Below are 14,473 nucleotides of genomic sequence, written 5' to 3'. Positions count from 1 at the left end.
TCTACTCCACTCATTACCGCTCCCTCTGCTAAATCTTCCAGTTGCACTGTTCATAAATTGCATTTTCATGACAGCTCCATTATAAAACTATAACATGGGAGACACTGAGATGGGGGTGAAGGGGGCTAACTGCAACATATGCGGCAATGTTCAATAATTCTGGCCCCGAACAACCTCATTTCAATTCTAGCTGGCAAGGACAATAATCTTTCACGGGGCGGCGGTGAAATCCCCCTCTGTGGTATCTCAAGATTTATCTCATTTACCGAAGAGGCTGAACGAGGCGAATTGCTGATGTAACCCAGTGTAAACACAGAAGTGTTGCTGCGGAAACTGATTTAGAGCCCGCATCGATACCCGGAGAGAGCAAGTGAGCGACAGTGAATGCAGGAGGAGAGAATTTAAATTTAACATTCTCTTTACTGCTCCACTACGGCAAACAAAAACTAATTTAGTTCAATATAAGAACAATGTCTTTCAGCCTCTCCCCAGCTGAAGAGAGAAAAAAAAAACGGACTCACAACTCAGCAAACCTGTGCGAAAACAATACGGTGCCGAAAAGTTCATTAAAAGTGTGAAGATAAGATGTGATTATTTGCAAAGAGGAAAGATGTCAAACTGAATCACGAGACTTGGAAAATATGCGAGAAAGTTTTTTCTGTGTCTGTAAATTAAGCTGTCTGCTGAAGAGGACACTGCAAAAAAAAAAAATTACAATTTATTTAAGATATATTTTTAATTAGTTCCTCATTTAAGAGCTGTGACTGTATCCCAGCAGTTCCTCTAGCACTGAATAGGTGTTTCCTTGCCTTTATGAGCTCGTAACAATGAAGGAACCGGTAATTAGTCTGAATTTCACTACAAAGCTTTAGTGTCCCATGGTGGTCACTAAAGCTCTCCAATGAGTTTTTTTTGCTGGTCAGGGTGTAATGGCATTTTTCTTCTTCTTTGCAGTGTTATTGTAGGAAAACGCTGAATATATAGACAGAATATTTTGGTGAGAAAAGGTAGTATTGAAGTATTATCAATCAAAAGTATTAGTACTGGCCTTCAACATCCCATATAAACACAAGTGGGACACTAATGAAAATGATGATGGCTCCCCGTGAGGCCAACAGATGGGGTGGGACGTGTGGGGCTCTTACAGTCTCCAACTACATTTAAATGTATTTTCAATTTGTCATCGTTTGCAGCATTGTGCTGTATTAAAGAAAACACTGTTCGATAAGGTTCCTGTGTCATTGTTTGGGTTATTCCTCTGTTTTTCAGCAAGACGTGACAAAGAAAGAAAGAAAGAAAGAAAGAGGAAGGAAGGAAGGAAGGAAGAGGAGGAGAGAAAAAAGGCGAGCAAACCAAAAACCAACACAGAAAGCGAGTTTATTGAGTAGCTGATCAATGAGTGCAGCCTCAGCCACGAGAGGACTCAAAGAAAAAAAAAAAGAAAAAAAAAAGAGAGTAGAAAAGAAAGCAGGGACACAAACACTTCTGACCGCTGATTACAGCCTTGGAGAGAGGCAGAGAGCGAAACGTGCGTACAGCCTTGGATGAAAAGACTGAATAGCAAGCGTAGTGAGCTTTGCAAAATGACAGGGTGATTGATAAATGGACAAAAAAAAAAAAAACAAGGTGACACTGCCTGCAGCCTTGGACAAAAAGAGGAAATGAGGATTTAAAAGAAATAAAGCATGCTGAATGTTGGGGAAAGTTGTGGACAAAATGTTAAAATTAAGAAAGGAGTGCTCCATCCTTAGAAAAAAAAAAAAGAGCAAGCAAGAAACTAAGAACAGGAACAAACACAATCTGCACCAGACAGATATATATATATATATATATATATATATATATAGACGGACAGGGAAGTAGCACTGACCTGTGAGCACGGCCTTGGCGGAGGGTTCAGCCAGGTCCAGGGCAGACTTGCCATCGGTGTTGCGGATGTTGGGGTCGGCTCCATGCTGCAGTAACACTGTACAACAACAGGGCAGACACAGACAGTAGCTGAGCTCTTGGACTGACATGCAAACTCCCCGACACACACCTCCTCCTAGTCCTCCTCCTGCTCCTGCTGCTGCTGCTGCTGCTCCTGCTGCTGCTGCCAAACCACATCCCGCTCCCAAAACTGCTCTTCCTGGACTTCCACCACCACCACCACCACCTTGCTCCTCTGCTATCCCCCCTGTTTCTCCTCCTCCTCCTCCTCCTCCTCCTCTGGTTGTGTCTCCTGGCAGCCCTTCTGCGAGCACTGTTTCACATTTCTCTTCTCCTCCTCCTCCTCCAGCTGCTCCTCCTCTGTTGCTAGCGCTGCTCCCTCGGCTGCCCCTGGCTGCCCCTGCCCTGCGAGCCATGCTGCTGATGTAAACAGACATGCCACAACAAGAGCAGCAAAAGCTACGCTACAACACACCGCCGGAGAAACAGCGGACCTAACAGAGCGGCTACGTGACCGGCTACAAAACACATTACACTTCCATTGATGAGGGGGATGGAGGGGAAGGGGAGGGGAGGGCACGCTTAAGCCAAGAAGATAAATAAAATTGAGTGAAGGAGAGAGAGAGAGAGAGACGAGTCAAGAGAGGCGGCTAAGGTAGCGGCAGCAGCAGCGACGAGGCGGGCGGGCAGTGCGAGTGGAGAGACTCTCGCCTCTCCGACTGACTGAGCGATGCAGCGGAGAGCAAGATGAGAGAGGAGAGGGGAGGAGAGGAGAGGAGAGGAGAGGAGGGGGGGAAGGATGGGATGGAGGGGCGGGGGTGGTGGTGGGGAGGCAGGGGAGTAGAGAGTCAGAGAGGATGGGAGAGGTAGAGGACGAAGAGAGGGGAGAGAGAGCAAAACAAAACAAGAGTGTGAAAGAGAGACAGAGAGAGATGAAGTAGTAAAAACAGAGAGGAGAGGAGGGGAGGGGAGGGGAGAGGAGAGAAGACATGCAAGACTACCTGTCAGGTATGAGCTGAATAACAAACTCTGCCTGTTCTCAGTTTTTTTTTGTTTTTTTTTTTTTTTTGTAAATTAGCTCTTTTGCGGGCGCTAATGTCAATACGCTCACTGCCTTCCTCTCCATTTCACTTCCCAGTGTTGTGATTGCTGAGCGGTTCCCGGCGCACATGCCCTTTGACTTGTGTACACTTCAAACTACGCTGCTAAAACCCAGCAGAGAAGAAGAAGAAGAAGAGATAGCCGCCTCGTGTGTGCGTGCGCGCACGCCTAAGAGCATGCGTGTGCCTCTGCCCCGGCACTGACGCAGATCTTAGTCACTCACTCGCTCAGCTGAGACAAAGGGAGAAATGACATTCTGATGCACAAAGTCATGCATATAGACAGATAGTAATAGCTCATAAATCTTGCAGTCCGGTTCTGTGTAAATGTTTCTGAGTCAGATGCAACTGTCAACTTATCATTTTGTGTTTTTCGGGTTTGTCTCTAATGGGCACGGCTCGCCTGTAATACCTGCAAAAGCCCTCTCTGAGCAACCTAAATCCCCTTTTTTTGGACAGGATTAGTTTTCTGGACAATGTCAGATTTGCAGCAGTTATCTTATGTGACTATCTGCGATGCTGATGATCAACCAGTAAGTGCAAAACTGTGAGTCTGTGCTGTGACTTTTTTTTTTTAACGTGAACGCTGAATTCGGAAAAGTTTCGCCAAAAGTGATCATATCATGAGGACAAAGGAGCTGCTGGAGAATGAAAGCAGCAGATAAAACAAAGCAGGCAGGTACGATGTTATGTAGCTCCAATGCTTTCCTACAGCTGCTTCTCTGTAAAAGCCTTCCTGTGAGAATCAAATCAAACTTTATTTGTATTGCACTTTGCGTACAATTAGTGCAACTCGAAATCCTTTACAGATGACTGACAAGCCGATAATAAGACAGGACAAGTGTAAACAGTAAAACAATTTGAGACTATAGCATGCATCTGGCTTTTTTTTTTAGTTGTTCTAAATTTACATTTTGATATTTTTTGGGTGGAATTTTGCACAGCACACATTAACATTTAAAGAGCTTCAGGCACTGACTGGGCAAAAGTCAAACCTTCACTTCACATAATGAAGGAAAGCAACTCCTTTTCCTGTCTCTTCAAGTTAAAACTGAGAAAAATAACACTGTCTGGATTCTTGTAGCGACAAATAAACGCTTGAAACCGAAAGGGTGTCTGCAACGAGTGTCGCGCTGTGAAAATAATTGTTAGTTGCAACCTTAACTGGATGCATATAGAGCTATTTTAACCAATGCAAGCGTCTTCAGTTAAGTCAATTTAAAACCCCTTGAAAGGGCATCTTGCAATTCAACACAACCAAGTACGGATTTAAGGGTATAAGATGACATTAATAAAGTTTATTTATTTAGCCCTTGAAAAAAAAAATCATGCTTGGAAAGCCGAGCAGAACAAAGCCATGTCCCTACTGATTCACACCAATATCACATCACCAGCCCTCCATCTCATCAACCTCGCTGTCGTCCGGAGAAACTCAAGGACAAATCTTTAGTCAAACTCAGAGCCAATCGTATGGCTGCTTTAGGATTTTCCAAGATCTTCTTATCCCAAATTTGTTGAGATTTTCTCCAGACCTTGAGCTTGAAGAGATGCCGGTCTGGTAATGAGAGATTAATTTCTTACTCAAGTCGTCTGAGCGCCGGAGTAGAGGACAGACAGTCCATCATATGCTGAGCTTACGCTGCAGTTACTCGAATCAAGAGTTGATTTGACTCTCGTTCTGCTGCCAAATCTGGAAACCTGGCAGGATGACAGGCGACAGAAACTCTGTCCAATAAACAGGCCACTGGAAGTCATGTGACTTTTGTTTACATGGCTTGGTTTGATTGTGTCTGTGCGAGCTGAGACTGCAAACCAAAGAAAAAAAACATGCAACAAAGTCAGCTTTCCTTCTCTGATCCAGACCACACAAACAAATTTAAACTGTTATGAAACCGTTAATGCTGTCTGGACAAAAAAACAAAACAAAACATATTATTGTTGAGGTCCATCTGAGTGCTTTACGGTTACCCAAAATGCTCAGGCACTGACCTTGTCGGGCAAATGTTTAAAAGCTTTATGGAATGGATATGCACACCTACACTTACTGACTAGCTGAGTAATGATTTTCAGCACTCAAAGCTAATCATTATGTCAAGTAAAATAATAATAATAACTGTGCTACATCATCTGATTTGTGAAGAACTGGTTCAAAACAGTTATTTAAAAAACTTTCTTCTATTCAAACATAATATTGTTTGCATCCTGTTTGAGCTGTTAACCTGCAAGCTGTGTTTACTCAAGATTATTGCGCAACACTTTCCACAGCATACTGTAAGTTTTCAGACTCCAACATCTCAGGCAGCCACTGCTTTCAGATCATTTCTGTACACAGAGAAAATGAACTTGCCGGCTAGTGGAACTTGCCTGAGATCAAGTGGGACATTTATTCGGTACTATGTGTTATTTGTAGAACGGTAATGCAGAAAAGCGTCACCCTGTTGCTGCAATCAAGGACGCCCACACTCAGAATTTGAGAATAATCATAAGTGGAAACGTGTGCCGTAGTTGTCCTTGTATGAAAATGTGTGTGTGAGTTGAGGATGGAGGCGGTGAAGGTGCCAGCTTTTCAAATTATCTCACAAATTGGTAATTTGACCTGAAAATATGAACCAGTAGTAAATCAAGTATTTATCATCCTCCCGCTTCACAAACTGTTGTCAAGGCAATATTTTCTGGAAGCGGCAGCCGCTTCCGACACAACAGCGCTCGGCAGTCATGCAAGGCCGATTGGAGCGTTATACGTTTTAGTCGTCTGTGTCTTTCAATGACGTGAGCCCCGAAAATGTGGCCAGAACATTGTTGCAGAATAAAACGAAACTAAGTGTTGCCCAAAAACGAGTTTTGACGAGGTGTGGCAGAAACCACATCACCCTCTGCATGACCTGCTCCCTCCAAGGCCTGGTAGTGCGAGGCATTCAGAGGTTACACCCTTTGTTGTGCTGTATCTAATTTCTGAAGTGCTCTTTTCAATTGCTTGTGATGTTAAACGCTACACAGATTCACAATCAACAGCAAGCAGGAATGGATGAAGTCGATTTATGCACATTATGCAAGAACCAACAACAAAGTTCTTTCACATCGATTCGAGTGTTTTTCATAATTTTTTTTTGAAACATCAATAACAACAAGATGAATTTAGTGCTCGGGGATCATCACAGCTCTGCAAAGCCTTCTGCTGCTATGCAGTCAAAACATTCTGCAGCACTTACTGTAGACATAAAAATGACTGGTGCAACTTTCCTCCTTGTTGCTCTTAGCGCTCCAGCCCGACGCTGGAAGCAAGGTGACGCTGACTATCATTGCAGTCGTTTGTTATTACACCTCATGTTGAGCAGCGCTTTTCCATTAAGATCATAAAGATGATCCTACAACCTTCTGCTCAGACGGATTTCGTCTGATTTTCCTCAGGGATCAGTGACACCGCCTTTCTATTTCTCGGTTCACCTTTAAAGATCAATGGCTGCTGCTGCTGCTGCTGCTGCTGCTGCCCTTTCTAAACCGATACTGTGTTGTTGTTTTACTTATAAAATTAAAACTACATTTGTGGGAGCTCATATAAAGTAAAGAGAAAGAAATCAATGCTCTTTTGTCCCCTGCGTAGGCTTAAGAACGAGCAGGAACACAGTAATTGCAATTTACAGGTTATTTGCTGCTTTATACTTAATGGAAAATAATAGCTCACAATCCACGGGTTGCTTATTATAGTTTCTAAAATGACTGTGTGATTATACAGAACTCCAGGTTGTGGCTTTAGAGGGGAGACAGGGAAGAAGCATTTAAAACAAAGGTACACACACACACACACACACACACACAGTTGCCTTCAAACCCAATGAAGAATTTAATAACTTAAAATTTGCCACAGCATAATCATCACAAATGAATAAACACATTTAGCCATGGAGGAACCACACTGACTTTTATTGTGCCAAAAGGAACAATAAAGTAGTAAACATACACCCATGTGCTTACCTATACAGACATCTATCTTGCCCTTGATGGCAGCCTCATGTAGCGGCGTGTAGTTCCAGTTGTCTCGAGCGTTAGGGTCGGCCCCCTGACACAGCAGCAAGGACACCACCTGACAACAACATACAGAACGTTTGAGTTCATTCTTTATTTCACAAAATACATCAAATCAGGTGAAAGAAACGTGAAAGCAAGTCCAACAACTTTCGGGTTCAGCGGTGGAACTCTAGTCGTGGTGACTGGTTTCGGATTGGATGTCTAAATCATCATTGTGATCATGTAGGTGCATTAGTATGACAGGTTCCTGACAAGACTGCAGAGTGCTCCCCAACAAAGCTCTAAAAGCCTCTAAAACATTTGAAATCGTAAACATTACATTGATCACAGTGGTTAACAGTCAGGAGGCAGAAAAGCATGAGCACATCTGTCACAGATAATCCCAGGGCCCCGATCAGACAGAGCAATTTTTGGAAGTTGCAAAACGCGAGGTGCATCACACTGCCTTTTCTGTTGAATCCTACAATTTAAAAAAAAGAGCAGCTTGCTGCGTCTTTTTTTTTTTTTTTTTACTGTTGCTAGGCAGCCAACAAATCACCTGTCCTTAGCCTAACTGTTATTTTGCTGTGAAGTAAACTCACTCCAGGCCTGCAGTTCTCTGTTCATATCATGGTAACGATCGGTTAAGTCATATAGCTCCGGGTATCCAGCAACAGCCACTATTAGTTTGTCCTCCGTGATAGTCGTCTCCACTTGTTGTCTCCACCACAGAAGGCTCGCGTCTCAATTCATCCAATTGGACAATGGGGGATAAAAGCAAACGACGTTGGGCGCTTTTCTGCTCTGAGTTGAAGTTTTTTCAACTCGAAGCGTTCAGGGCGCTCCTGCAAAAACGCGAGGCACTCAACAACACAAAAGCAATGAGCAAAAAGCTTCACTGTCATTGAAAACAATTGCAAAAAGCCTCCCCAGGCTGCTAAAAAGCACTCTGTCTGATCGGGGCCTAGTCAGAATACTGAAGTAGCAGTGACAGTGAAGTGTAATATGTTCAGGTTTTGTCATTGTGATCTTTAAGGCTGAGTAAGCACATTAGAGTTTACAGCATATTTTAACACAATTATCTTTTGCTCTCATAACAACACTGTTAACAGTTTGTCCCAACATCCAATCTGAAATTTACCACCACACTGATTCTTGTGCACAACACTGCCGTATTCCAGATATTTTTATCACCAGCTATCATTTCAATTGTACTAAAGTATTAACTGTACTTCTCACATTTGTGTCTCACTCTCTTACCCTGTAATAATGTGCTTCACCTTCAATCATCAGCATGTAAATTGTTATATTGTTGTCTGAATCTCTGCAGCTCAGTGGCAAAGCAGTGGCAAAACGACCCATCCTGAACACAAAAACGGCAAAACCGACACACAATCGTGTCGAAATGTACGTGTGTAAAGTCTCACCTCAGAGTGGCCGAACGAGCAGGCGTTGTGAAGCGGGATCAGACCCCCGTCGTCCCGAGCGTGCACGTTGGCACCCGTCTGAAGCAGGTGGTCCACCACGTCTTTCCTCCCAAAACCTGAGAAAAGAGGAGAGAGAGGGAGGGACGAGTGAAGACGCATTACAACCGTCTAACGGTGATGTCCAGCAGAAAATACTGCACCTAAGTTTTTGCGCAAGATCAATTCAAACCTGCATCTTTAACAGAAGATTTTAGAGGCTCTTAGATATCCTGAAACTTTGAATAGGTAAAATGGACAAAATCCTGAGTTAGCATTTAATATTAAGAATCAATAATTAATTCCAATTTGTCTTTCGGGCCTTTTTCTATGTATATATATTGTTAATTTGTTTAGTAAGACACGTGTAGCAGCTGTTTAGGAAAGTGCAATACAAGTGAAGCTTGTTATGTCTTCACTACGAACGCGCCGTGGGACTCGGAAGAATCTGTTCTTGTTCAGGCTGCTGAGGATTTGAAAGACCTCAGATATAAAACAGCTGTACATATTTTTTTTTCTTTTTTTTATCGGCACTGGTGAAAGAATAACAAACGGCCTGGAACTGAAGAGCTGAAGTGAAGACGAGCACTTTTTCATAACCGTGGACTTCTTTTATTCATGAACAAGTGTAATAGAGACTAAAATGGAAGATTGAAGAGTGAAATTAAATGAAATGAAATTGCAGGGTTGAATCTTAATCTATCGTCGAGATGATTGAGTGTTCTCTACATTTTGCTCTCAGCAAAAATAAATGTACTCCATTACCCTAGCTTTCATTTAACAACAATATTAAAGTTCAGGGTAAACCGTTGGTATGCCGCATTGTATAAACTTAGATTAAACCAAAGGCAGAGCTCACATAAAACAATATCATGCCACATTCATAGATAAGTCTGAATTAAAATCACCTTGGTTGTTTTGTTTCATTTATGTCTGCAAACCTTTTTATTTCAGCAGATTTCATTGGTCTCGCTGTTTTTTGACATCATCTGAGTACTACTTGTGCATTTTGAATAGCCATTGAGCTCAGATGCAAGTGAGCCCTATAGGTTGCCAAGTAGCTGATTTTAAAAGAGAATATCATCGACTGTAACCACAAAAATCAACCGTGCAGTGACAGCACTGTTTGACTGTGGTGAAGACGCAGACGTGATATGTCACAACCTGTTTGATTTCAGGTTATTTTAGGTAAGTTTCCTTCCAAATGTAGCTCAAATTGTCAGATAATTAACAAACTTTAAAGGTTCAATGTGTAAGAATTGGCCAAAATTTTAGTTTAAAACTTTCCAAAATTAACTAAAATTATCAAAAGAATGTGAAGAAATAACAATTTTGACGTTATGTCAAAGATGTACATGTATTGTGTTGCAGAGATATCTACTGAAGTTAGCATGCTAACCAGCTAGCTCCAGCTCGTCCGGCCATCCTGTCTCATAATACCACTTTGTACCTCACTGTGGCATCCAGTCTGCCCTCAGTCAAACATGAGAGGAAGAAGAAGTAGTGCTGCCCTGACATGGATGTATAAGTAGTAGATACAGGAACAGTTCCGGGCTTCGAAGCAAATTTGACATAGCGGCCAAACTGTGTAATTACAACGTCACATGATGCACACTGGCCCAAAAAGACTTTTTCCCATAGATTTAGCCTACATTGTGAGAGAGATGTCTATTAATCAGTGGATACATTTTTTTTGAGTGTCACAACCCCCGCGAAATGACTTTTATTTCACTATCAGAATTTGATCCATCCATCACATTTCAAAAGTCTAGACGAGCTGCACCATTGAATTTTATCCCCATTCAAGTTAGCCTGAAGGCTAAACCCGCAGTTAGCGGTCTCAGTCAGCAGAAGTCTCTAGTGAGCATGCAGCCCATAGAGCACGTGCGGTATGTTTACAATCGGGTAATTTCTTTACAGCGGGGAGTGGTTTCATGTGCCACTGAGCAACTTTCATGGGAATGAACGGGGCCCCGCCTCCAACCTGTATCCAGTTCTCTTAAAACATCCATGTGCCCTGAGCCACTGGCAGTGATGGTGAAGCCAGGCTGAAAGCTGTTGAAATATTCACTGTAAGAGTGTTAATATGTCACTTCATTATGTTTTAATATTTTTTCAGGTGAGAAAGTAACCATGTAGAATCCCAATATTTGGTCAGTTTATCCAAATAACACCTGTTTGGAAAGTTGCACTGATGTTGTCAGAGCAGCTGGCTACTGCTCAGACGCTGGCTGGGTGAGAGATCAGCTGGTCATGTCAGCTGATCCAACAAACTGCACTGGGCTGCACCACCTATGTGAAAGCTGGCATGAGCCATTTGGCATCATAGCACATTGTAGTGAGCTGGATCGATATTGAAATATAAATAAATTAGGTTTCTACTGGATTACTGTGTTGCAAAATGGCAGCAATTAATGAAAAATGTATGCTGTGACAGAAAAAGCATTAGTGAATTCTGTGACATTTTATTTACATATACCCTTAGGGCATGTGTGTAATTAACTAGTTGTTGCTGAGAGTTATGTTGCAAGTCATCTCTGTGGTGCAACCACTTTCTGATCTGTGCAACTCTTTTGCAACTTACCGCTGGCTCGAATGTCTCTGTAGCAATTTGATATATTAACAGCACCATAGCACAGATTCATTGTAAACAGTGAGCTTTACACTAAAATGGTGGTGGGGTGATTTTGGGGAGAAGGGTGGGTGGGGTGATATGCTGCCCTCATTTGTCTGGATCAGGCTGCGAATTCTTACACAATGACCCTTTACACAAATTAAAATGGAAATCGGTGTGTGAAAAAGGTACAACAGTACCGGGAAATCAAATTGTGCCATTGCTGCTTCCCAAATAAGATTATATTAACTTTGTAAACCACTCTGTGTTGTTATCCTCCTATAACTGATTATTTCATTACGCTGCTATCCCGTTTGAATCACACTTTAAATACTGACAATGGCATAAATAGAGATGGAGAATTGGTTATGACAACAGAAAAGATATGGCCTGCAGATTTGTAATAATATTACATCATGATGTGCATCTGGTAAATGGTCCAGAGGAAAAAAGTGTGTCCAACAGACTGGAATTATGAGTATACACGTTATATTATGCACGTTTTCGAGAAAATGTACAGGGTGTTTGTCTTTGTTGGTGCAAATGATATCTGCTGATCAAAACAGCCCTGAAAATTGTTATTGTGGTGAAACATACAGCTGATGGCTCTGCTAACAACCTTTGTTTATGACTTTGTGGTCCCACCCACGTGGATTATTTTTGTGCTGCACCGCCTAAATGCAGTCGGACAGTCTGAAAAGAAGACGTCAGTTTGTTATATGATTTCGGTTACCTGCTGCGAAATGCAGGGGTGTCGATTTGCGTCCTGCCATGTCTTTTGCGTTCACATTCACCGCATCCACGAGTTTCTTCACCCTCGAGACATCCCCGTTACGACAGGCTTCAAACAGCTCCCTGAAAGCCCCGTTAGTACCACCGCCGCTGCTACCGCTGCCCGGGTCACTGCTTCCCGAGTCGGGCGTAGAGCCTGCGCTGGTCCCGCTGCCCTCGGTGGTGGTCGGGGAGCTAGCGCTGCTGCTAGTGCTGCTGCTGCTGCCGCTGCTGCTGAGGGCCGGAGCAGGGGAGGTGGTGGTGGGAGAGGCCGGAGTTGCCTCGCCGTCAGCCGTGTTCTCTATCCTGTCTCCGTGGGAAAGCGGGGTGGCATCGTCGGAGGGTCCCGGCGGGGAACCAGGCGGGGTCCCGGGGCGAGGGGAGCCGCGGGGCGGGGAGGACAGCAAGGAGTTTGGCTGCTGCTGCTGAGAGGAGCGACGAGGCGTCGCCATTTTCATAACACAACAGTCCCCACTAGCAACAAAAACACTGCTGACAATTTCCTGCCGAGGAAAGTCAAACTTCCGCTCGGGCTCATTGGGATTACATTAAATGGACTGTTTGGAATAAACAAAAGTCTCACTGGGAGGCACCTTTATAATATTATAGAGAATCATATGGAAGATTAATGACTTTGCAAAAAATGTGGTTACTTACCAATTTACACAAATATTTATCAGAAGCTTGTTTTAGTCTCTGATTAATGTTTAAATCACAAAATATGCTTTAATTATAGGCGACATTAAATATTATATATTATATTTGGAGGTTGGCTAAATATAAGAGGATGTTGCATGTTTTTTCAATGGACCCAAAGAAATCGTTAATAATTGTGAAATGTGACAATACAAAAAAAATGTTCACCCGTTTGTCACATCTTTAATTTTCATCTATCTTTATGTGTAGCATCTGTGTTCATGCAGATTAACCTGGCTTTATGTATATATAAAACTATTTTTATAGACACTAAGACCTTGAATAAATGTTTAGTGTATCCATGAGTGTATCTCATACAGGTCATCAGCTTCTGAGGACGCAAATTTTAAACAATTTATTTAATCGATACTCAGCCGTGTTAACAATCGACTATCGGTTAATCATGAACAATTTATGAAATATGCTGCACGTTTTAAGATAAGATAGAACTTTATTAATCCTGAATTCTTGTGCCAGAGATTGCTCAAAAATTACAACATAAGAATAAAAACAATAAATGTAAGAGGTATAACACCAGTGCCTAATAGAATAACAATAAAAGAATAACAGATAATAGAATAACAATAAAAGTGACATAAATTTAGTAAAATAAGTAAACTAAAATAGAAAAGTAATATTGCACATGATATTGATATCAATGTTCTCAGTCAGATGTTTCAGCTGTCCGTCCTGCAGAAGGGGGACGAATTATACAGTTCGATGGCAGCTGGTGGAAAAAGACCTCCTGTGAGTCTCTGTGAAGCCTCGGTGGTCTCAGTCTACGGCTTAAGGTGCTCTGATATGAGTCCAGTGTGGCGTGCAGGGGATGAGAGGCTTTATCCATAATACTGAGTAGATTCCTCAGCATCCTCCCCCGACACCTTGACTCCAGTTCCACTCCCAGGACATTTTTCCATTATAAAACCATGTTAACCACTGACATGATATATGGTCGACACAAAATCAGAGTAGGCTACATTAGTAAGTAGTTCAAAGCACAGATACAGTAATGATAAATTAAATAACACAAAATCAGGAGTTAATTTAACATTTAAAAGCTCCCGTCTATTCATCAACTGGCCCGATAAGATCCAAAGTATTAAACACAGCAAACAGTTGCATAACTTCCAGCTCCATTAGAGGACATAATTAGATGAGACTAGATGTGTTGGACAGATCTAACAATTAATTAACATTTAATCAAAACAAGTCAATAACCCGTAACGTTATCGTATAAATGAAAACAGTTCACCACGACAGACTTCAGTCCAGCTGATAGAAACAGCTGCTCAGCTGCAACAGACGCACAGACACTGTCGCTCCAACTTTATCAGTCCATTTTCTCTCACCGCTAAAATGCACGTCTACTCAGAACAGGGCAGTGTTAGCTTTTAGTACATTGTTCATCACTTAGAGTCCTGCTTGTCCTGGACATTAGCATCATAGAGCTGCTCTCTGCTCTCTGACACTCAGCTCTCAGCCTACATTATACGAGCAGCTGCTTCTGTTCAAGATGCTAGTTAAGCAATAGCTTGAGCCTCATATAGCTAAACCGGACAGCTGCCAAACATCAACTCTGACTTTTTACAACTTTATGCTTCAGAGTTCATCAACACGAATGTCGCTGTGAGCAGATCGAGCTACGCTGCGCCTTTTTTCTTTGCTTGGACGGCAGGGAGATGCGTTTGTTTTAAAATTAGTACAGCCCTTATGGGCGGTCACCAAACACACCTGTAACCCAACCTTATTAAAGCGCAAGAGGCTCCACTTAGTGGCGCAACCAGGTACTGCAGCAACTCTGCAGAACAGTTTCTGACAGGTACACCACACGTCCCTCTTCTTCTGCATTAATTCAGTTCAACTCAGTTCAATTAGTTTTATATATATATATATAT

The 14,473-nt window shown here is 42.4% G+C and overlaps 1 protein-coding gene across 3 annotated transcripts in view; it reads right to left on the bottom strand.

Annotated features, from left to right (window-relative positions):
* The window catches only part of LOC137170259 (poly [ADP-ribose] polymerase tankyrase-1-like), an 81,952-nt gene extending 69,317 nt beyond the window's left edge, over window positions 1-12,635 (bottom strand). Inside the window, exons 1-4 of one of the 3 annotated variants that reach the window (XM_067573462.1) lie at window positions 11,845-12,635; window positions 8,462-8,577; window positions 7,002-7,110; window positions 1,871-1,966 (exon numbers count right to left, since the gene is read on the bottom strand). In XM_067573462.1, coding sequence (XP_067429563.1) covers window positions 1,871-1,966; window positions 7,002-7,110; window positions 8,462-8,577; window positions 11,845-12,340 — 817 coding nt within the window. In that variant the 5' untranslated portion in view covers window positions 12,341-12,635. The remainder of the gene's footprint in view (window positions 1-1,870; window positions 1,967-7,001; window positions 7,111-8,461; window positions 8,578-11,844) is intronic. The other 2 variants (XM_067573463.1, XM_067573464.1) reach the window with 2 other exon arrangements.
* Between the last annotated feature and the right edge of the window lie 1,838 nt (window positions 12,636-14,473).

This window comes from Thunnus thynnus, chromosome 19, assembly GCF_963924715.1.
Source record: "Thunnus thynnus chromosome 19, fThuThy2.1, whole genome shotgun sequence".
Classification (NCBI taxonomy): Eukaryota; Metazoa; Chordata; class Actinopteri; order Scombriformes; family Scombridae; genus Thunnus; species Thunnus thynnus.
The sequence above is the reverse complement of the archived record's forward strand: the minus strand, read 5'-3'. Positions and strand labels throughout refer to the sequence as shown.